We start from the raw sequence: 25,387 nt of genomic DNA on the forward strand, positions 1-25,387 counted from the left end.
AGCAAATGAAAATAAGCAAAGTAGACTAATTTTCATGGCGAACGACCACTTACTTCAAATACTGTTCAAATACTAAAAATGGCAGTATTCAGTCTTTGAATGTGGGCTTTCCACGACAATTTACTATCCATCTGAACACCTAGAAATTTGACCTGCTCAGATTCTCTAATCTTATGCCCATTCTGTGAAATTAAAACATCAGGTTTTTTTTTAATTGTCTGTTAAAGACTGTAAAAACTGAGTCTTACTGTGATTTAGCATTAGTTGATTTTCTACAAAACATGAACTTAGGTCTTGAACTGCACTATTTGAAACCAAGCCAAAGATGTGCACAACATCCTTTACTTACCTGTAACACTAAAGGGCATATCATTTATATAAATAAGGAACGGAGATTCTCAGATTGGAATATCAACAATATTATGAAAAAGACAGACTGCTACTCATCGTAAATATGACATGTTGAGTTATAGACAGGCACAATGAAAAACTGTTATGCTTTGCCCGCAGCTCTCTTCAGAAAAGAAAAACACTCACATATTCAGACAAGCAAGCGCACCTCCACACACACGATGCTATCTGCAACCACATCTACACCAACAGAAAAAAAAAATCGCGACACCAAAAAATAATTAATGTAGAGTAACAGAATTTTGGGAATATATTTGTTTTTACAATATATTTAAGTGATTCACATTGCAAAGATCACATGTTAATGTAACTCGAGATAAGCCATTGCAAATGTCAAATGTTAGTACATTAATAACAGGTGTAACTGTCAGAATGTTGAACGCGTGCATGCAAACGTGCAAGCATTGTCTTGCATAGGTGCTGGATGTCAGTTTGTGAGCTGGAGTTCCACACCTATTGCGCACTTGGTCCAACACCTGTTGTGCACTTGGTCCGTCAATATAGGCACATCAATGCTGTTATGGAAGATGCTGGACGGGTCATCTGATAACGTCCCTTATGTACTCGATTGGAAACAGATCTGGTGATCAAACTGGTTAAGGAACATGTCGACACACTGTAGAGAACACTGGGTTACAACAGCATTATGTGGGTGAACATTATCATGTTGGAAAACATTGCCTGGAACGTTGTTCATAAATGACAGCACAAAATATTGAATCACCAACCTGAAATACAAATTTGCAGTCAGGGTGTATGAAATAACTACGAGAGCTCTCTAGCTGTCATTCAAAATCAACCCCAGACCATAACTCCAGCTATAGGTTCGGTGTGTTTAGAACAAAAACAGGTTGGTTGCAGGCCCTCAACTGGCCTTCTCCTAAATAACACATGGCAATCACTGGAACTGAGGCAGAACCAGCTTTCATCAGAAAACACAACAGACCTTCATGCTGTCCTCCTATGAGCTCTCGTTTGACACCACTGAAGTCACAAATGGTGGTGATCTGGAGCCTGTAGAATGCACGCTACAGGGCATGTGGCCAGAGCTGTCCTTAAAATAACCGATTTGTGACAGTTAATTGTGTCACTGTGGTGTCAACTGCTGCCGAAATTGCTAGTGCAGATGCATTATGACATGCCAGAGCCATCTGTTGAACACAATAGTCTTTCCTCTCAATTCCAGGTGGTCGTCCAGAGCCTGGTCTTCTCGTGACCATAAATTCCTGTGAGCACAGCTGCCAGCACTCATGTACAACAGTTACGTTCCTGCAAAGTCTTTCTACAATATCACAGAAGGAATAAACAGCTACTCGTAGCCCTATTACACAACCTCATTTCAACTCAGTGAGGTGCTAATGAAAGGTGCGCTTGTCACCTTAGAGAATTCTTCAGCTCACCACACCCAATTTCAGAAGTCACTACTGTTCATTACTGTTACAGTGTGTACTTAAAGTAAACTTGATTTGCATCCTCATAGTGGCACCAGTCTTATGCGACTGGTGTGAAATTTCATCTTTCAGATGAAGAAACACACCTACCAACTTTCTTTTATGCCACATAACTCCTCCTTGGTGCTGCCATTTTCTCTGTCAGTTTATATGTTAACAGTCTTTTCATTGTGCCTGTCTGCAAATCAATGCATCATCTTTATGGTGAATAGAAATCTATCCCTTTCATAATACTGTTGAATAAGGAAGTTTGCAGAGTACATACACAAAGAGAAGTTAGGTTGATCATTCACAATCATAATCTTGGAACAGTTACAACAAAGATGGCATTTTGCTTTTGTTATAATGTTTATCCTTCAATGCACTTTTTTTACCTGGAAATTGCCCAACTTCTACACTGAAATGCTTCAGACTCATAACTGGCTATGTTTTTGGGGTTTCACACATACAGTAGCTTTCTCAGATTACACTTTAGCTACAAAGTCACAATTTTAACGTGACAAACACAATTAAAATAACTTGAGGATCTGAAGTGGGAAAGCGAGTAAATAATGCTGACTATGAAGTAATAAAGTTAATACTGGCAGCACTTATAACACTGCTGTTGCTGCAGTCGCCACAGATAGTGATAATAGTAATACAAGTAATAGTAATAGTAATAGTAATAATGATAATGTAATACTAACAACAATAATGCCAATGGCAGATATAAAAAGAATTTATATGTGTACAAGGCAAATGTTTTCTGATATAACAAGTTCTGGAGGAAAGGTAACTTAAGGAGACTGCAATGGATTACAATAGTGGGAAAAGAGGAAGATATGGTTGGAAAGAAAGATGTACAAGGGTAACGAGTGCTTACAGGGACACTGATAACTCTTATTGTTGCTTTAGTAGATACATCATCGACAGTCTTCTAAAGCTGGAGATTTCTTTCAGTTCTCTACAGTAATGTGAGAGGTTATTCCAGAGTCCGGTTCCTGCTACTGACATGGACATTGAGAAAGTAGCTGAATGATAAAGTGGGACAGAAATGATTTTGCTTTGACTGGAACAGGTGTTTCTGCCATATCATCTAGATAAAAGCATTGAGGTCTAGAAGAGATGTGAGAGACAGTGTTCGTTGATAAGACAGTAGAGAAGGCTGCATGCAGCCAGGATACCTGAGCATATGATGGTGAAAAATGATCAAAGATATGGCACTATGGACTCGCCCATTTTCTGAATTTTGCTAGTCAAATAAAGTTAAATTCAATCCATTAATTTCTGTAACTTCTTGTTACTTTGAGTAGTTATTTAAATTTTGTAATTCATATAGCTAACATCAGGGCCTAATACATTATAGCTGACGTTTTAGGGGTTGCATGTGAATTATATTAATAGGTGCAAAACGAAGCATAGGCTGAGTTAACCCCCTCTTCTAACTATAATCTACCATAAATTCCTCTAACAAAAACCATGCCCACTAGTTGGAAGAAAGAACAGGTCATACCTGTTTACAAGAAGGGTAGTATAAGTGATCCCCAAAACTACCATCCAATATCTTTGTCATCAACTTGTTGTAGAATTTTGGAATGTGTTCTGATCTCAAACATAATGAGCTATCTCACACATAATGACCTCCTTCAGTCCAACCAGCATGGATTCCATAAAAATTGATCATGCGAAACCGAACAAAATTTTTCTCATGAAATATTGAAATCTTGAAGTCAAAGCAGTTAAGATAGATGCATTCTTGATTTCCAAAAATGATTGATTTCACACAGTACCATGTCAAAAGTACGACTATATGCAGTAACATGTGAAAATTGTGACTGGATTAAGGATTTTTTGGTTGGGAAGCTACAACATGTTATCTTGGATAGCGAGTCATCATCAGGTGTTGAAATAACTTTGGATGTGCCCCACCGAAGTGTGTTGGTACTCTTGCTGTTCATGATTTTGCAGACAATATTAGTAGTATCCTCAGATTTTTTTGCAGGTGAAGCACTTATCTATAATGAACTACTGTCTGAAGAAAGCTGTGTAAATATTCAGTCAGATCTAGATAAGATTTCAAAATGGCACAAAGACTTGCAACTTACTTTAAATGTTCAAAACAGTCAGATCTAGATAAGATTTCAAAATGGCACAAAGACTTGCAACTTACTTTAAATGTTCAAAAATGTAAAACTGTGCACTTCACAAAATGAAAAAAATGTAGCACCAGCAAGACATGGCAAATTGCAGACAGGCACAATTAAAAGACACTTACATATAGCCTTTGGTCACAGCCTTCATCAATAAAAGAGAGACACACACCATTCACAGAGAATCAAGCACATCTCGTGCCCGTCTTGGGCCAGAATGCAGTGTCGCATTGAATGCAAAAAGGGGGCGGAGAAGAGGAAGGGATGGTGTACAGGTTGGGAGAGAGACGAATGCTATATGGTGGAGTGTGCAGAGACTAGAATGTCAACAGGTGCAGCATCAGGAGGTTGTGGGGCAGGGAGATGGGGAAAAAAATGAGCCAAAAAGGAGAGGTGCAGGGAAAGACAGGCCAATGCATTGGCAGAGGACTACAAATAAACAGGGTGGGAGATCAGAATAAGGACAGAGGGAGTAGCAACTGTTGGGTGGAGGGTGGAGGACAGTATGTTAATGTAGGTTGAAGCCAGGATAATTACGTGAGCGGAGCAGAGAATGTGTTGTAATGATAATACCCATCTGCGTAGTTCAGAAAAGCCAGTGGTGGAGGGAAGGATCCAGATGGTTCGAGTGCTGAAACAGACCTTGAAATGAAGTGTTTTGTGTTCAGCTGAATGTTCGCCCACAGTTTGATGGTGGCTGTTATTCCTGGACAGCTGGTTGGTACATACCATTTTATATTGCTGTATGCTACAGAAACTGAACTGGCAGGTTCTTGAAGATAGCTGTGAACTACCCTGAGAAAGCCTACTTAACAAAAGTTTTAACAGACTAAAATGATGACAAGGAATGTACTGCAACTCCCTATATATGGCTTCTGTACGGATTGTGAGGACAAGACTAGGTTAATTACAGCACGGATGCAGACATTTAAACATTCATTCCACCAGCACTCCATGCATGAATGTAAGGGGAAGAAACCCTAATAAGTGATTCAATGGGATGCACCCTTTGCCATGCATTTCATAGTGGTTTGCAGAGTATAGATGTTGATGTAGATTTCAAGTGCAAGTGACTGTAATAAATAGATACGGGCTTTTTCTGCGTTTGTCTAGTTGTTCATAAGTAAGGAGGGAGGGATAAAAATAGTGATGGAACAAAGCCTATGTTTCTTGAACAGCATTAACGGAGCTGCCAAATTTAATGTTCCTGACCAACAGATGAAAACTATCAACAGTGTTGGTTGTTTTCACTAAGTGAGACACTGAGCTTCAGAATTTAATCAAAGACACTGGAGCAAAGTGTTGTGATCAGGTAATTCACAGCATCACCTCCCCTCTTACTTTCAATGTAAATACTCATGATAAACCTTTTTTATATCACCACAATTTCAAATAACATTGAAAGATCGTGTCCCCTAGTGACAGTGAACAGTCTATCAAATAGACCTACACAGAGCAGCTAGCTATCTAGACAACGTCCTAAAACCTCTGTGCTCAGTTTTATTATACCAGCAGGCTTTAGAAGCTTGGCTGAAGAAACAAGTAATTGACAGTTTCAACTATCTGATGACATGAGTTAGTTGTTCTCATGAAGTTAAGAGGTAATCTACATCCACGTACATACTCCAAAAGCCATTCTATGACAATAGATGGTACCTTGTCCCACTACTAGTCATTTCCTTTCCTATTCCACTTGCAAACAAAGCAAGGGAAAAACTATATGGCTAAATCAAAGCCCAAATTTTCTTACCTTAACTTGTGGTCCTTGTCCGAAATGTATGTTTGTGGCAATAGAACTGTTCTGCAGTCAGCTTCACATGACAATTCTCTAAATTTTCTCAAAAGCGTTTCGCGAAAAGAATGCCGCCTTCCCTCCAGGGATTCCCATTTAAAATCATAAAGCATCTCCTTAATAAATGTGTTGATCAAACCTACCAGTAAGAAATCTAGCAGATCACCTCTAAATTTCTTTGATGTCTTCCTTTAATCTGACCTGCTGGGGATTCCAAACACTCAAGCAGTTCTCATGAATGGGCAGCACTAGTGTTCTGTAAGTGGCCTTCTTCATACATGAGCTACGCTTTCCTAAAATTCTCCCAATACACCAATTCTCCTTCGCTTCTACCATCCGTACATGCTCATACCATTTCGTATCACTTTGCAATGTTACAAATATATATTTAATCAGTGTGACTGTGCCAATTGGGGGGGGGGGGGGGGGGGGGGAGGGAGGAGATGTGTGTGTGGGGGTGGGGGAGGTTCTAAGCTGAGAGGTCATCAGTCCCTTGTTCCTCATTAAACAATTACACAAAGGAAAGAAGAAAAGAAAGGAGACACATGCAGCACAATAACAGGAGAAAGCAAGAACCAGAAGAACAACAGGACAACCAACACTACTATGGGTAAAACAGGAACAGAAAAGTAGAAGGGGTAAAAACAAGAGAGGAGATGACCGTGGCTGGCCGACCACGAGAATAAAAACTAAAAGCCAGCCACTCTGTGACACATTGAAACATCCACCGTAAAAGCATTAGATTGGAGAACAGAAAGAGACAAAGGACATTTCCTAAAACTTATATAGATTGATAAAACCCACTGTCATGTATAAAATGTAAAACTAAATTAGCTGATGAGGCATTGTCAGGTGAAATCAATGGTAATGAGTTCAGTAACTGAAGCGTCCATCACAGGTCAGCCAGACGAGGGCAGCTCACCAAGATATGGGCCACTGTCAGCCAGGCGCCACACCGACACTGATGTGGATCATCCCGGTGCAGAAGGTATAAGTCTGTCACCCAAGCACGGCCAATGAAGAGCCGGCAGAGAATCACAGAGTCCCTGCGAGAGGCCTGCATGGAGGACTGTCACACATTCATAATCTCCTTAATGGCATGCGATTTGTTGTACATGCTGAGGTTATGCCATTTAGTCTCCCAAAGCCACAAAACCTTCAGGTGCAGTAGTGAAGGCAGGTCAGTTGCAGAGAAGCCAATTTGCACAACCTGTTTGGCCAGCATGTCTGCAAGTTTGTTGCCTGGGATTCCAATGTTATCTGGGGTCTAGACAAACACCACTGAATGGTCGGACCATTCCAGGGCATAGATTTGTTGGTTGGATTAAAAGAGGGGGAAAGGGACAAAACTACAAGGTCATCAATCCCTAGTTCCGAATATAACAATGCCACAAATGTGAGAATAAAACGAGACTGACAACTCAAAACGGAATGAAAGGAAAAATCAGAAGAACGATGAAGGGCAACAAACATGTAAATGGACAAAACGGGACAATAAAACCACCGAAATGCAAGAAACGGGATGAAGAGATTCAAACAACAAAGTAGATTACCATAAAAAAAGGAGAATCCAGCCACTCGGCACACCTAGAAGCACTAGGGTGGAGGACACAGAGGGACAAAGAACAAGCGCTAAAACTTAGATCAAATGATAAAAGCTACCCTCAGGAATAAAACGTAAAGCTATATCAGCCTATAAGGCATTGTCAGATAAAATTAGCAGCAACGAGTCCGGTAACCAAAGATTTTGTCGCTGGGCAGTCAATGTGGGACAGTGCACCAGAATATGGGCCACTGTGAACTGGGTGCCGCACTGACACTCAGGTGGGTCTTCACAGCACAGGAGGTAACCGTGGGTCGCCCAAGTGTGGCAAATGTGGAGCCAGCAGAGGACAACTGGTTCCCTGTGAGGGACCCGCATGGAAGTCTCCCACAAATTCGTAGTATCCTTAATGACACACAGTTTGTTGTGCGTACTGTTATGCCTTCCATCTCCCAAAGCCGAAAAACCCTATGGCAGGTCAGGTTCAGAGATGCTCATCCCTAGAAGCGGTTTCCGCATATCCTGTTTGGCCAGCCTGTCTGCAAGTTTGTTGCCGACATGTCCTGGGGTCAACACAAACACCACTGAATGACGGGACTGGTCCAGGGCAAAGATGGAGTCCTGGATGGATGCTACTAAAGGATGGCAAGAGTAGCACTGGTCGATAGCTTGTAGGCTACTCAAGGAGTCTGTATACAGGAGAAATGATTTGCAAGGGCACAAGCGGATGTGCTCAAGAGCACAAGATATGGCCCCTAACTCTGCAGTGAAAACACTGCAGCCATCTGGCAAGGAGTGCTGTTCGATATGTCCTCCATGAACAAACGCAAAGCCTATGTGACCATTAGCCATCGAACCATCAATGTAAACCACTTCAGAGTTCCGGAACACATCAAGAATTGAAGTGACAGTGAAGAGTGGCAGGAGTAACTGAGTCCTTAGAATCATGCAAAAGATCCATACGAATCTGCAGCCTAGGTGTACACCATAGAGGTGTATACAGACAGACGTGGATGGGAGGTGGTAAAGGGAAGGACTCCAGTTCAGACAGAAGGGATCACATGCGAACTGCAATTGTTAGCCCTGACCTGGGCTGTCAAAAAGGGAGATGAACTGCAGCAGGTGGAAAAAGGAGAGGGTAATTTGGATGCTCAGGAGAACTATGAATATGTGTAATATAACTGGCGAGCAGTTGTGCACGTTGGATCTCCAGTGGATGGACTCCGGTGTCCACAATGACACTGGTCACCAGATTCATTCTAAAAGCCCCCGTTGCTAGGCGAATGCCACAGTGGTACACTGCATCGAGTATACGCAATGCTGAGGGCACCGCCGAACTATAAACCAGACTCCCATAGTCAAGGTGGGATTGAACAAGGGCTTTGTAGAGCTGCAACAGAATAAAGCGGTCTGCACCCCAGTTTGGGGGCATTGAGATGCTGCCAGCACTTCTGTTTAAGCTGACGAAGGTGAGGTAGCCAAGTCAATCGGGCATTGAAAACCAGTCCTAAGAATTGATATGTCTCCACTACAGTGAGTGGATTGTCATTAAGGTAAAGTTCAGATTTGGATCCGACGCTCTACAAATTAGTGCATTTCAGCTGGAAAGAGCACCTTCTGGAAGCTAAGAAATCAGCACTACCTGATTTATCAAACAACATAATTCAGTGGGTCTTTGTATGAGACACAAAAATGCCCCAGTGTTGGGTTAAAAACTGAACTATGCTCCTGGCTCATATCCTCAACCTATTACACGAGGCACACTGAGGGATGCTGAGAGTGAATACGTTAGCAAAGTGTCTTGCATTTTGGTCAAGCATCGATAATGCCATCAAAAGTCCAGTCTCAATTTGCCAACAATATAATTTGGACACTTCCTCCAACAAATTAACTGGAGTTCTAAAAAGAGTCTCAGCTCCCAAAACTATCACAACATGTGCAGACATGAATATTAATGCATGTGTTGAGGATGAAATTAATAATGACTTCCTAAGCATTTTGAACACTTTTGGAGCAGCACAAATGGGAAACTCTACTACCGCTAGGGTATGAAGAAATCCGTATCAGTCTTAGGACATGCACTTACAGATATTGACAAGGAAACTTGTGAACAAATAAAAAAAGATCTTGTCTTCTTTTATTATTACTGTTAGATTATGATGCTAAGGAGAGGTTGGTATAAACCACAAAACTGCAGGCCTACAAATGAAGTAAAGTGCAGATTCGCGCAGTCTGTAGCACAGTTGTCATTTCTTTTGAGTGGCTACCTACATAGCTCAATAAGGCATCAGCTTGCATGGGTAATACATCACGAGTGTATCAAGTTACATGTTTAACTTTCTCTGTGTGCTTTTATAGTTAATACGTTGAGGAGCAGGGATGTTTTTAAAAGAAAAAGTGATTTGTCGAAAATAGAAAACATTCATAACAAACAAAACAATGTATATTAATAAAATTTTAGAATATTTTGCTTACTTTTCTCAATTATAGCCACTTAAATTGTGGTTGTGTCTGTTAACCATCACCCATAATACTCACTAGTTATTTATTGGTTGACATATTTAGAGAGGTTTAATCAAACCGTAGGTGCAACCACAACGAAGGGGCATCTGTTGAGAGGCCAGACAAACATGTGGTTCCTGAAGAGGGGCAGCAGCCCTTTCAGTAGTTGTAGGGCCAACAGTCAAGATGATTGACTGATCTGGCCTTGTAACACTAACCACAACGGCCTTGCTGTGCTGGTACTGCAAACGGTTGAAAGCAAGGGGAAACTACAGCCGTAATTTATCCCGAGGGCATGCAGCTTCATTATATGGTTAATGATGATGGCGTCCTCTTGGGTAAAATACTCTGGAGATAAAATAGTCCCCCATTCGGATCTCTGGGCGAGGATTACTCAAGAGGACGTCGTTATCAGGAGAAAGAAAACTGGCATTCTACTGATCGGAGCGTGGAATGTCAGATCCCTTAATCGGGCAGGCAGGTTAGAAAATTCTAAAAGGGAAATGGATAGGTTAAAGTTAGATATAGTGGGAAGTAGTGAAGTTCGGTGGCAGGAGGAACAAGACTTTTGGTCAGGTGAATACTGGGTTTGTTGTTGTTGTAGTTTTCAGTCCTGAGACTGGTTTGATGCAGCTCTCCATGCTACTCTATCTTGTGCAAGTTTCTTCATCTCCCAGTACCTACTGCAACCTACATCCTCCTAAGAATCTGCTTAGTGTATTCATCTCTTGGTCTTCCTCTACGATTTTTACCCACCACGATGCCCTCTAATACTAAATTGGTGATCCCTTGATGCCTCAGAACATGTCCTACCAATCGATCCCTTCTTCTGGTCAAATTGTGCCACAAACTTCTCTTCTCTCCAATCCTATTCAATACTTCGTCATTAGTTATGTGATCTACCCATCTAATCTTCAGCATTCTTCTGGAGCACCACATTTCGAAAGCTTCTATTCTCTTCTTGTCCAAACTAGTTATCGTCCATGTTTCACTTCCATACATGGCTGCACTCCATACAAATGCTTTCAGAAATGACTTCCTCACACTTAAATCTATATTCGATGTTAACAAATTTCTCTTCTTCAGAAACGCTTTCCTTGCCATTGCCAGTCTACATTTTATATCCTCTCTACTTTGACCAGCATTAGTTATTTTGCTCCCCCAAATAGCAAAACTCGTTTACTACTTTAAGTCTCTCATTTCCTAATCTAATTCCCTCAGCATCACCCTACTTTATTCGACTACATTCCATTATCCTCGTTTTTCTTTTGTTGATGTTCATCTTATATCCTCCTTTCAAGACACTATCCATTCCGTTCAACTGCTCTTCCAAGTCCTTTGCTGTCTCTGACAGAATTATGAAGTCATCGGCGAACCTCAACATTTTTATTTATTCTCCATGGATTTTAGTACCTACTCCGAATTATTCTTTTGTTTCCTTTACTGCTTGCTCAATATACACATTGAATAATATCAGGGAGAGGCTACAACCCTGTGTTACTCTCTTCCCAACCACTGCTTCCCTTTCGTGCCCCTCGACTCATATAACTGCCATCTGGTTTCTGTACAAATTGTAAATAGCCTTCCGCTCCCTTTATTTTACCCCTGCCACCTTTAGAATTTGAAAGAGAGTATTCCAGTCAACATTGTCAAAATCTTTCTCTAAGTCTACAAATGCTAGAAACGTAGGTTTGCCTTTCCTTAATCTTTCTTCTAAGATAAGTCGTAAAGGTGGCAGTTGGTAAAATACAGGGAGCGAAAGGCTATTTACAATTTGTACAGAAACCAGATGGCAGTTATAAGAGTCAAGGGGCATGAAAGGGAAGCAGTGGTTGGGAAGCCGAGTGAGACAGGAATTTAGCCTGTCCCCGATGTTATTCAATATGTATATTGAGCAAGCAATAAAGGAAACAAAAGAAAAATTCGAAGTAGGTATTAAAATTCATGGAGAAGAAATAAAAACTTTGAGGTTTGCCGAAGACATAGTAATTCTGTCAGGCACAGCAAAGGACTTGAAAGAGCAGTTGAACGGAATGGATAGTGTCTTGAAAGGAGGGTATAAGATGAACATCAACAAAAGCAAAACGAGGATAATGGAATGTAGTCAAATAAAATCAGGTGATGCTGAGGGAATTAGATTAGGAAATGAGACACTTAAAGTAGTAAAGGAGTTTTGCTATTTGGGGAGCAAAATAACTGACGATGGTCGAAGTAGGGAGGATATAAAATGTAGACTGGCAATGGCAAGGAAAGCGTCTCTGAAAAAGAGAAATTTGTTAACATCGAGTACAGATTTAAGTGTCAGGAAGTTGTTTCTGAAAGTATTTGTATGTATGGAAGTGAAACGTGGACGATAAATGGTATAGACAAGAAGAGAATAGAAGCTTTCGAAATGTGGTGCTACAGAAGAATGCTGAAGATTAGATGGGTAGATCACATAACTAATGAGGAGGTATTGAAAAGGATTGGGGAGAAGATAAGTTTGTGGCACAACTTGACTAGAAGAAGGGTTCGCTTGGTAGGACATATTCTGAGGCATCAAGGGATCACTAATTTAGTATTGGAGGGCAGCGTAGAGGGTAAAAACCGTAGAGGGAGACCAAGAGATGAATACACCAAGCAAATTCAGAAGGATGTTGGTTGCAATAAGTATTGGGAGATGAAGAAGCTTGCACAGGATAGGGTATCATGGAGAGCTGCATCAAACCAGTTTCAGGGCTGAAGACCACAACAACAACAACAACAACAACAACAACAATCAAACCTATTTCTAAGAAATCATTTACACAACCAGCTCACAAGCACCTCTACATTATTATTGACAATGAAACATCTGAAAACAAGTTCTGCCTCTTCTTGCACAATGAGGCACATTACAAGTTGAACACATCCAAAATGTTCTAACAGAAATAACGCCTACAGCATACAACGCATAATCTAAATGTGGCCTGATTTGGCTGATATGAACCTTCCTTCCAGTCTGATTTATTTATCAACATGTAGCTTATGCTGAGTGACAGTACGATCTTCTGTTTTTGACTTAGTCCATTGCTGTGGATACTTGCTTTGGCAAGCAGTCCTTCATACACTTTCCTTCGGAAGTCTTTATTCGTGAATTGCTGCGCCTAAGTTGCTTTATGTATGATACATGCATTCATACAAGCACATCAATAAAGTGAAAAGAAAAGGTCTATGCCATCATTTCTTACTTTTGCAATCAAAACCACAGTCTCCTTTTAGACAGTCAAAATTGTCAACAAAATTCACGCTCCTGTTGTCACTCAAGATACAAAGGGACATTTCACTATAGTAGTTGAGCCACCCTTTTCCTCCCTATTTACACTTGTGGTGCCACTTGGATTGTGCACAGTGGAGATCAGTTTTACAGCTCATTTCTCCCTCCACTTGTAAAATGCTAACCCAGGATAGCTTACTCTGCTGTCAAAATCCCCTAGTTTAATCCATTTACCTTCCTTTAGTTCTGGCAGGAACTTATGTGTAGGATTCATAGTTCCAATTGGAAATGTTTTCTGGCTTTTAGTAGGTCAAAACTATTATTAAGGTGTGAAGAAATTACCAAGGAAACAATACAATATTTATCATGAAGTTCTTCACATAATTCTGTCACTTCCCGTACACCATGTCCCATTACTGGCTTCTCTTTAGGTAATTTTCCAGTATAAATTTGGAACTTCATATTATATTCAGATTCATCACACAGCATCCATATTTTATAGCCTCTTTCTGAAGCCTTGTCTCTCCTGTAGTGTTTCACTGAATTTCTACCTTCAAACTGCATCACTGACTCGTTAACTGCCTATTTTTGGTGAGGCCGATAGTATTCTGCAAACCTTTTATTCAACATTTTAAGAAACGGCTTCATTCTATAAAGTTTTTCAAGATAGGCATGTCCTCTTTTAGGCATCATCAAATTGTTATTTGAATGGATATGATGGCTTTGACTCAGGAGAAAACTGAACTGTTTTAGTCATCAACTAACATACATGTGACTCATTTAAATCTGGAGATGAAGATCAATAATCCTGATAATTTGGTAACTTCCTGACACTCAAACAAATTGATACATAAGAAAACTCTTATCTCATCTTCAGCAGTTGGAAAGAAAGGCTTTCCTTTTTGTGTGGATTAACAACTGGTGTGAAATGTCACAAGTTTTACTATGTCAGCACTAAAAATTTTATGTGGTGATGGGTTTGACATATACGTAAAAATGACTGAAGGGCCACTTTTTTCAACAAAACTGGGCAATACTTCTATTCTGAAATTTTGACTCCATTGTGGAGGATCATTCTGAACAATAGGTATACTTGCAGGTCTGACAGAGGTACTGAAATTGACTCAGAGGCTAACGAAAGATCATTTGACAGCATTTTTGCCATAGAAGTTTGTTTATTATTGTACAAGTGATGATAACATTTGGATAAAGTCTCATCTAAATCATTGCTATTTTCTTCTGAACACAGTTAATATATTATATCACAACTGGGTTCATATGTTCTGCCACTATCAGAGTTGTCAAACAAACATATTTCATTGTCTGGTGCTAATGGAACCACCTCAAAAGGAAGTTTTTGGATTTCATCCTCCCTAAGACACCTCCCAGCCATACTGGATGAAAGTTGTATTCTGGTTGCACGGTGATTGGCAGTACCAAAAATATGAAATGAACAAACTTCTGTCACATAACTATTGTGCTGAAGTTCATTAGCATGGACTAAATTTACATATGAAAATACTTACTTGAAAATAAAGGTCATACATTTGTGTCACACTTGATATTCAAGATGAACACCAACTGCACAAAACTGCTGCAAGCTGACATATCAGTGCCATGCTATCTAGTGAGAACTCCATCAACTAAATGTGTGACTCAGAATGAGAACTGATACCCCACCCAGCTACCAGGCATCTTAAAATAAGTGGTTCAACATTGATAATCACTGCCCCGTAAAAGTTAGGGCATTCACCCTCACCAAAGGGTGAGTGGTAGGTGGTAATGTGTTCACATCACTCATAGCAGAGAGTCAGTGTGGAGGCTGGCTGTCCAGCCTTGCCCATTCACCCTGTGAGTGGACAGGTGACCACTTCATCAGCGGAGTCCGAGCAGCACCGCTAGTTATCGGAAGCTCAAAAAGTCAAACACGCTATGGAGTCCCTTAGGGAGTAGTGTCCATGGCTGAAAATAAATCCAATTTGTGTTCAGTATGTCTATCAGGTGGCCTCATATGTGAGATGCAGAAGGGGCCCAGCCCACAGCTATCAAGTGTACAGAGAGTGCATAGTACAGTCGACTGCAAGTTGTAGCTCACAGTGGCACTGATGTCTGTTGTCTCGATTCTGAGGGCAGAAGGCAGAGATGCCGAAAACCGTTGGCCTCACTCACAGTGTGTGAGTGAAATGCACAATTTGGAGCATCATTCCCAGAACTGTTCAGTGTCCTCTGATTTGGAGCTAACTGGTCTTGACCAAAGGCTCTATCCATTTTGTGATACTTTTAGCTGCATATTTACGGACCTGTGTTATGGGGAGGAGAATTGGAAGATCTCCACCCCCCCCCCCCCCCCACCTCGAGAGTTTCTGGGTGCATTGCACGAAGGAAGCAGCTATTTTGGTAGCACAGTACTTGTGGAGTGCATAGTATTCTTTTTTAGGCTGGGTGTTAGTACAAGGTTTTCTGATGAATGCTTGTCAGTCGATACGCAGAGAAAGAAATCAGATGGCATATAAAGTAAAGATTCTTCAACTGTCAATATTTTAACAGTAAATTGTCTAAGTGATCATAACAAAGTTTCTGTATTTACTGCTCACTGGGAAATTTGTCCCAATCAAATTTTTCTTGGAACTGACAACTGGCTGAAACCCAAATCAGAAAGCTCTGAAATATTTAGAAAGGTATGGAACATGTATCAAAAAGACAGATTAGACGTCACAGGAGGGGAGTGTTCATTGTACTCAACAAAAATGTTGTATCTATCGAGGGCAAAACTGAGTCTCACTGTGAAGTTATATGGACACATGTAATAGTTCTAGGTTGCCTATCTATTTTTTTCCCAAATGGGAATCCCTGGAGAGAAAACAACATTCATTTTGTGAAGTGCTATTGAAAATATTTAGAGAACTCACATTTGAAGCTGACTGCAGAATGATTCTACTGCCGCCACTGTACATTTCGTGTAATAACCACAAACATAAGATAACAGACATAAGGATTTTATTGAGGCATACTGATGGCTGTTTTTCCCATGCTCTATTTGCAAGTGAAACAGGAAAGGAAATGATATATTAGTGGTATGAGGTAGCTTCCACCATGCACCATACAGCGGCTTTTAGAGCATGTACATAGCTGTAGAAGGATCTTCTCAAAACATAAAATACAAATCTTTTCTATGGCACACACAAATCAAACCTGGAATGAAGTATACACGAACATCAATGTAGATGTTAACTCCTCTAAATTTTGCACATGGTTTGCATTAAATTTTGAGGAACATTTCCAAATATAGCCATTTTAATAACAGCAGCAGCAGCCAAGGAAAATTTATGGATAACTGCGGATTTTAGGAAGTTCTCTCAGACTAAATTTTTGCAGTTCTATACTGGCACAAAAAAATGAAGTTAATAAAGTAAATAAAATAAATAAATAAAATAAAATATGCAAAAAGTTGCTGCTTGCTGCATAAAATATCATTTAATGGCAAAAGATTTATAATGCAGAAAATAATGGAAAGTAGTATGGCATGTCATGAAACATGAGACTGGAAAATGCTGACACAAGTATAATAACACACAAATCCTACATAGGCAAAAAAATCTACTCACCAAGCGGCAGCAGAACACACACACAAAAGACTGTTGCGATTGGCAAGCTTTCGGAGTCAGTGGTTCCTTCTTCAGGCAGAAGGGTTGAAGAGGAAGGAAGATGGGTGGAGGATAAGGACTGGAGAGATCTAGGAAACACCCAGAATGGTGGGTCAGGGGAGACTTATCGTACGGGATGAGAAAGAAAGAGTCTTCTGCCTGAAGAAGGAGCCACTGACTTGACAATCATTACAGTCTTTCATGTGTGTGTTCTGCTGCCGCTTGGTTAGTAGATTTATTATCTACACAATTAAATAATTTTATCAATAATTGATTGTGTTCATTGTTATAAATCCTAGATGGGGTAGAATAATAGAAAATCCACAGGAATTGGCAAGTTCTGTAACTGGCTATTTCTCTATTATTGCCATGTAATTGCACCAAAATCTTCCTAAAACACATGAAGCACCCCCAAAGACTTAGGTAACTAAACTCCACAGGCGATGAAAATCCAACAGTACCACGATAGTACGGACAACAATGATGTGTTGTATGAAGCTCTCCTGTTGGACTAGTTGTGAATGTGTTTCTCGAGCAAAATGCCACACAGAGACAGCTACATCACCTTTCAGATGATGAACCAACAGTTTCTACGCACACTGAGAGACTGTCAGTTATGCATTGCACTTTTGTCAGCTGCTCCAGTGGCCTCTGTTAGGAGCCACCTACCGATATACATGTTTGCACTGGTGTCCATTCTTGCTGTTGTCACCCGAATATCTACATCACCACCACAGTGTCATCCCTTGTACAGCCAAGTCCCTCTTGGTGGTCACTGTGTTTTTAAAATAGCCTGCACTGGATCCCGTGCTGAGCTAAGTTGGTATCCTGTGTCCCAGTTCAACACATTAGTCGAGCTGCAAATTTCCACTGCTTTTTAATAACACTTTAAGACTGTTGTGATTGGCAAGCTTCCGGAGTCAGTGGTTCCTTCTTCAGGCAGAAGGGTTGAAGAGGAAGGAAGATGGGTGGAGGATAAGGACTGGAGAGATCTAGGAAACACCCAGAATGGTGGGTCAGGGGAGACTTATCGTACGGGATGAGAAAGAAAGAGTCTTCTGCCTGAAGAAGGAGCCACTGACTTGACAATCATTACAGTCTTTCATGTGTGTGTTCTGCTGCCGCTTGGTTAGTAGATTTATTATCTACACAATTAAATAATTTTATCAATAATTGATTGTTTTCATTGTTACAAATCCTAGATGGGGTAGAATAATAGAAAATCCACAGGAATTGGCAAGTTCTGTAACTGGCTATTTCTCTATTATTGCCATGTAATTGCACCAAAATCTTCCTGAAACACATGAAGCACCCCCAAAGACTTAGGTAACTAAACTCCACAGGCGATGAAAATCCAACATTACCACGATAGTACGGACAACAATGATGTGTTGTATGAAGCTCTCCTGTTGGACTAGTTGTGAATGTGTTTCTCGAGCAAAATGCCACACAGAGACAGCTACATCACCTTTCAGATGATGAACCAACAGTTTCTACGCACACTGAGAGACTGTCAGTCATGCATTGCACTTTTGTCAGCTGCTCCAGTGGCCTCTGTTAGGAGCCACCTATCGATATACATGTTTGCACTGGTGTCCATTCTTGCTGTTGTCACCCGAATATCTACATCACCACCACAGTGTCATCCCTTGTACAGCCAAGTCCCTCTTGGTGGTCACTGTGTTTTTAAAATAGCCTGCACTGGATCCCGTGCTGAGCTAAGTTGGTATCCTGTGTCCCAGTTCAACACATTAGTCGAGCTGCGAATTTCCACTGCTTTTTAATAACACTTTCCCAGTAAAATGGCACAGACAAAAGAATTTTTGTGTTTTTGTTTTCCATACTGTGCCCTGTAGTGGGACAATGCTCAGCCATTGCAGATTTCTCTGGCTGATCCAGTCGTGTGTGTCATCAATGTTTGACATATCTGTCCTCCATGTTGTGACAAGTCTGTCCAATGTACAATGTCCCGCAGCTACAGGGAATCTTAAAGACACAAGGCCTTCTTACACTAAGATCATCTTCCACTGAGTTTAAAACAGCTCCAAGTTTCATTGGCAAATGACAGACACATTTAACTTTATGTTCCTTTTATTTGCAAAGAAACTACACCGATTTGTGACAAGATGGGCAGTCCTCTTTGTTCCTCACTTTTCGCAGCTCCTCACTTCGTCTAACATGCCCCGGGTGTAAGGCATGATGAATCTCCTGTTCAGAATACCCTTTCTCTAAAAATACAGTATGGAGGTGGTGTACCTCAGCATACAAATATATGCTGAATTGAGCATGTGCTTAAACAAATTGAAAAGTTTCCCTTGAAGCTTCTTGCCAGTGAGCAACAAAGATTCCTGCAACGACACTCGAGAGAAAAGTAAGAACACATAAAAACTAATGAGAATCGCTATGCAAGTCATAAGTCCTTGAGCCGATGGACAAAATGTTCCGAGCTGTGAATGTAGTGCTCACATTTTCCCATTGAAGGGCCGAAGTGCGCTGTTAGACACTTTTTTCATCCAATGACCAATACTTTGAACAGACTGAACAGTGTTGAAATGGGTAGTCCCTAGTCACCCACTGTGGCCAGTCTTTAGAACTGAAATCTACAAGCTTTTTGGCAATTTGTGTAAATACCTTTGTTATCTGGCCCCATGGCAGTGCATTGATGGATTCATTTTTGCAACACTTAAATTATCTTCATTCAAACATTAAGTTTGTGATGGAGAGGTAGAAAAATGGTGAACTACTGTTCCTGGATGTGTCACTGCACAGAAAAGAGGATGGCATTTTGGGTCACACTGTGTGCCATACACCCAGATACACCAGCTGTTACCATCCTTTACAATGGAGTGCCGTGCTAAGGAAGTTGGTCCACAGAGCAGAAGCCATACCAGATTCAGACGAGTACCTGAAGAGCTATGCTATCTCCATACTGTATTTTTAGAGAATGGATATTCTGAATGGGAGATTCATGATGTCTTATGCTCAATACTTGTTGCACAACACAAGGAGCTGGAAGAAAGTAAAGAATAAAGACGAGTGGTCACCTTGCCACACATCAGCGGTGTTTCTTTCAAAATAGGAGAAACAAAGTTAAATATGTCTTTTTTCCACCAATGAAATTCAAAGCTGCTTTAAGCTCAGTGAAACATAATCTTGATTTAAGAAGGTCTGTTAACTACAAGATTGCCTGCTGTGGGATGTCATGCACTGGACGAACTTGTTGCAATGTGGACAATATATGTGTTGAACATTGACATACACACCTGGACCAGCCACAGATATCTGTTCTGGTTCAACACTGCGCCAATACAGGACACACTATGGAATAAAAACCAAAATTCTCCTGTTGACATCTTTCTACTGGGGTTGTATTACTAAAGAAAGTACATCAGCGGGCCGCTACCAAAAGATGCTGCTGGGCCAGCTAACAGTAGTGCACAGTATGCCTGACAGTCTCTGCACATGTGTCGAAGTTGTTGATTTATCATCTGACAGCTGGCAGAGCTGTCCCTCCCACTACTGATGATAATAGCTGTGCTACTGTCACCAAATTTGGCACACTAAGGTCTGCAGTCTCTTTTTGCTCTGGATCAAACAGGAGGCTTCAATCACAGTCTCAGCAATTTGTTGACCGCACCTGAAGACAGCAGTCACCCGAGGATCATATTTACAAAATGAGCTTAAAGTCAGTAAGACTATTCAGGATTCAAAAAAAATGATAAGCACGCATGGGTAAAGTTCCATTCTCGGTTTTGAAGGAGTGCGTACTCACCATACAAGCCTCAACAAGAAACATAGTAAATGTCCTTTGGTTCAGGTAATTTTCCAGACTAACTAAGGCACACATGCGTAATGCAGAGAGTATTAAAAACTATAGGCCAGTTTCACTACTGTCTGCATTTAAAAAATAACAGAATCAATCATGAAAGATACACCAACGAGTTACATGAATAAAACAACATTTTTAACAAAGCATAGTTGGTTTTCAAAGTGGGAAAAGTGTAATGTCAGCCATTACAGTATTCAGGAAAGTGATATTTGAAGTGCTTGACAAGGAACACTGTGTTACAGACATATTCCTTAACTTTTAAGCTTTATGACACTACTGACATGAAACACTACTAAACAAGATAAAATAACTAGGTGTAAAAAGAATAGCAATATCCCAAAAACGCTGCAAAGAGCGGAAACAGTTGACATTTCTGCAGATCATTTTTCTTCAGTAAAACAATTGTCAGACAAGAATCATATAAACATAAGTGTTCCTCAGAGTAGCATATTGATAAAAAAAGCTTGAAATGACAATGGGTTTTATTGAAACCCAAAAAAAGCGCACAAAATGACCAGCATTTACATCTACATCCATACTCTGCAAAAAACCACGAAGTGCATGGCAGAGGGTACATACAACTGCACCAGTTATTAGAGTTTCTTCTTTCTGACAACTAGTAATCAGATTTGTAATAACAAGATTTTTTTATTCTCGTAGAACACTCCTTAAACAGAAATGGCTATTACTCAGTTTCCTGAAACTTGTTAAAATGAGTGTCTACTGCATCATAATATAGTGCTTAATAATGTCAAACAGGTTTTAACATAATTTATTTAGTGAAACAATCACCCACATTTCTCATAAAGTAACCAGTTTCATGTGGTATCAGTCATCTATAATTCAAAGTGTCAACGGAGACGTCCGATCCCATCCGTCTGCTTTGACTTGTGCGTATGGGTGTTGTGGTGTGTGACGTCATTATGGTGCGGAGTTTAGTTTATGGGTTAGTTGTGTATGTAGATGTCATCATGTTGCAGTTGATTTTGTGTGTGTGTGTGTGTGTGTGTGTGTGTGTGTGTGTGTGTGTGTGTGTGTTATGTGGTGTATTGGATTCATTTGGGCTTTGGTGTTGACAAAGTGCAGTTTTTGGGAGTGTCTGACTGAAGAATTGAAATTGGTTTCATTGATTTATCAATTAAATTTTTTTGTTTGTTTATGTGATTGTGTTGTTGACATGTGTTATTGGTTTGCTATTTGTGGCGGAGTAAGACATTTAATTTATTGTGTGGTTTCTTTTTATAGGTATGGATATGACTATGAAATACAATAGTGCGAGGTTGTATGTGGAGATGGGTGATGACAGATGTTCAGACTGTTGTCAGAGATTGTAAAATACAGTGTGTGGTGGGAAGACATGAGGTTGACGAGAGTTTCGGCGTCTTGGACCACGGGCTGTTATATGTTTGGGGCTCCATCAGATGCAGTATCTGGTTTGATAAATCTGTGTTGACCAATAGACAAATTGTTTTGATGACTTACTATTTTTGTTGTAGTCCTCTATCAGTTTTTGCACACATACGGCTGGACTGAGTGAGAAGACTGTTTCAGATTGGTTTTCTTTTTGTAGAGAAGTGTGTTTGGAATATGTGAAGTATAGGGGTAAGTCAGATGGGCCGAGGGTGGTGGTCGAGATAGATGAATCTCAGTTTGGGAAGAGAAAGTATGGGAGGGGTAAGTCTCCGATTGGCTTTTGGGTGTGTGTGTGTGGGGGGGGGTTATTTTGGGAGGCGGGTATGTGGTTTGTTTTCAGGGTTTTAGAGGGGCTTAATAAGAGGGAATTGGTGGGGTTAATTGAAGAGTATCTACAGGAGGAGAGTACTGCAATGTCAGATGCTTTTTCATCATATAGGGGATTGGAGAAGAGGGGATATGATCATTTAGTTGTAAACCATAGTTTAATAGTTCAAAAATTATGAAATTGGGGTGTGACCCAATACAATAGAGGGCTCTTGGGGGATGATTAAATCAGTCATAGGGAGGGGGGATAGGTGCTCTTTTAACCAGCAATCTCATTTAGGCCTAGATGAGTACTGCTGCCAGTAGAGCATCCCTGGGGTGTAGTGTATTTGTTGCGTTTTTTTTTGGAGGGCAGTTAGTAAAATGTAGTTACCTGAGGGTTTTGCGTGTGTGCGTGTGTGTGTGTGTGTTTGATTTTTTTTTAACTATTGTTTGCGAGTTGTGATACTTTGTGGGTTTGGTTTTATTTATCGCACTTGTAAGTGTTTGTTTCTGGTTACCGTCAGCTGTGGTTGACCTATGTATGTTTAAGGAAGCGTCAGATTCCACATTTTGTCATTGTAGATTTATTTGTTTTGGTATCATTACCTGTGGTTGACCTATATAGGATGATTCACGAAGATACGCAAGTATTTTGATGTTATTCTACAAGTAAAACAAAAGAAAAAAGTTAATATAAAAGTTTGCAAATATTTAGTTACGGAGTTATGGCTAAATGAAGCCATTGAAAAACTGTACGAGGTTACAGTAAAGCACAGTTTCTATTTATTTTGTTGTTACTGATCTGGTGAATCTAATAAAACATGTCTCAAACATGTATTTGCCATTAACTGAAACTCCAACAGTTACCAAGTGGTTTCACTTAAATGCACTGTTGTTACTATGTCCTTTCACTGAACAATACAGAAAAATATCTCGTTGCAAGTTTAGGAAACGACTGAAACAACTCATTAACAGTTGCCAACAATGACAAACATTTCTTAATGGAAAGTAAATAAATTTATCTGTATAATAGTCCTTGCTTCTCTGGAAAACTACTGCAGATACAAGTGTGGTACATGTTTTATTAGGTTCACCAGACCAACAACACCAAAATAAAAGGAAATCACGCTTTGCTTTAACCTCGTACAGTTGTGCTATAGCTTCTTATTAGTGAAGTTGCTAAATTTCAGGTAAAATCTTTTATTAGTCATAACTAAACATTTGCGGGCATATGTTTATACGAACTTTTTTCTTTAGTTTTACTTGTACAATAACATACTAAAATAGTTGCATATCTTTGTGAATCACCTTGTAAAGGTTAAGGGAAGTGTCTGATTCCAAATTCGTGTCGTCATAGCTGTGCGCTTTGGTATCAGCTGTTGTTGACATATAAAGGTCAAGGTAAATGTTCAATTCCAATTTGTGTTGTCGTAGCTGTGTTTTGGTATTGTCAGTTGCAGTTGACGTATATAGGTGAACGGAAATGTTCCATTCCAATTTAGGCCATTGTAGCTGTATGTGTTTAGGTATTGTCAGCTGTGGCTGACCTATATAGCTCAAGGAAAGTTGACCTATATGGATCAAGGGAAGTGCCCAATTCCAATTTCTGTTGTTGATTTTGTGGTATCGATAGTTGCGACACAATTCTAATTTTTGTAGGTTTTAATTTTGTGGTACTGACAATTGCAGTTGAGCTATGTAGGTGAAAGAAAGTGACCGATACCTGTGGATTTTGTTGGAATTTAGTGTTATTTTACGTCTTTTTTTTCATCGTTTTGTATGATTCGGGATTGTGGTGTGCGTTTTCATATGTTTGCATTTAGCTTGTCCCCACCCTAAAACTCCAAATTTCCAGTGCTTGTCCCATTAGTTTGATTATATTTTTGGAGGGAGATGTTATTGTAGTACTTGTATGTATTGTCATATATTGTGTATTGCAATATTTGGAGATGCTGAGAATGGCCATTTCTGCCATACTGACAATGTCATATGGCAAAGCAGACAGATGGGATCGGATGCTTCTGTAATCCCAATTCAAATTCTGGTGTTAGCGAGGAATATGTGGGAATAATCTGAATGTGTGTCAGTTTATAAATAAGCTTAAAATGGTATATCAATTACAGTTTTACAATGCAGATTCTTTTTTTTTTATGTACATTATCTCGTATATGGGTCAAGAGGCATGTTCAATATAAGTCATTGGCTTTGGTCAGTGACATGTTAACAACCGTTAGCACAATACCTTTTGTTGCATATATTCATAACACTGCTATTAGTGGGCAAAGCCAATGAATGAGGGGGGAGGGTGCGGGGTGGAAGACTGGCTATGGCAACAGATTGATCTGTAATTTAGGCTGAAGTATAGCTTAGGTTGAGACTTAAAGAACTCGACAAATGTAAAACTGAATAAACTTGGTTGTGATGACACAATACAAAATAAAGAACAAATTATAGGAATCTGTTGAGAATCCGTGATATTACAGACTTAACTGTGATAATGCAGATAGTTTCCAATTTGCAGACGCCTTCATACAATACATCACTGATTAACAACTACCTAACGTCACTGGATGACCACAAGATACCAATTTTAACAATAATTGAATACAGGACGCAAATAGACTATGTCTAGGAACTAGAATGAAAAACATGTTGTTTATTAATGATTTATATTCTTCTTTTACCTGAACTTTCCAATCGCGATTTTGTCTTCCAGTGTGTCCAGCATCTTTAACCCAATCCAGTGGAGAAACACTTATTTGTTGCAAAGGCATTTCACGGTGGGATTGATTTCACGCTGTGGTTGCCCTCGTACTCAGTTCAGAGCATCAATATTCAACAAATAAACAACATTCAGCTAGTACACTACATTTGTTAATTATTTACTTCTCCCATTGTATTCAAGTATTGGTGTGAATCTATGTTAATACAAAGAGCAAGATATTTCATCAAGCATGTACGTATACAACTTTAGGCGATGTGGGCAAAGGCTTAAATGTTTAAATTGTACCATGATGAGATGTTTTCTGTTTCGACCCAATAAGAAAACTACATTTCCGTCCGCAGAAGCTCAAAAGATTTCTTAAGTTTGTTTCCATCTCACTGAACATATGTCATCTTTTACTCTAT

The 25,387-nt window shown here is 39.9% G+C and overlaps 1 protein-coding gene across 1 annotated transcript in view; it reads right to left on the bottom strand.

The window, feature by feature from the left end:
- The window catches only part of LOC126283993 (E3 ubiquitin-protein ligase MARCHF8), a 78,762-nt gene extending 53,730 nt beyond the window's left edge, over positions 1-25,032 (bottom strand). Inside the window, exon 1 of the mRNA XM_049982530.1 lies at positions 24,943-25,032. Within this exon, the coding sequence (XP_049838487.1) occupies positions 24,943-25,032 (90 nt within the window). The remainder of the gene's footprint in view (positions 1-24,942) is intronic.
- Between the last annotated feature and the right edge of the window lie 355 nt (positions 25,033-25,387).

The sequence above is a fragment of the Schistocerca gregaria genome, chromosome 8 (assembly GCF_023897955.1).
Source record: "Schistocerca gregaria isolate iqSchGreg1 chromosome 8, iqSchGreg1.2, whole genome shotgun sequence".
NCBI lineage: Eukaryota > Metazoa > Arthropoda > Insecta > Orthoptera > Acrididae > Schistocerca > Schistocerca gregaria.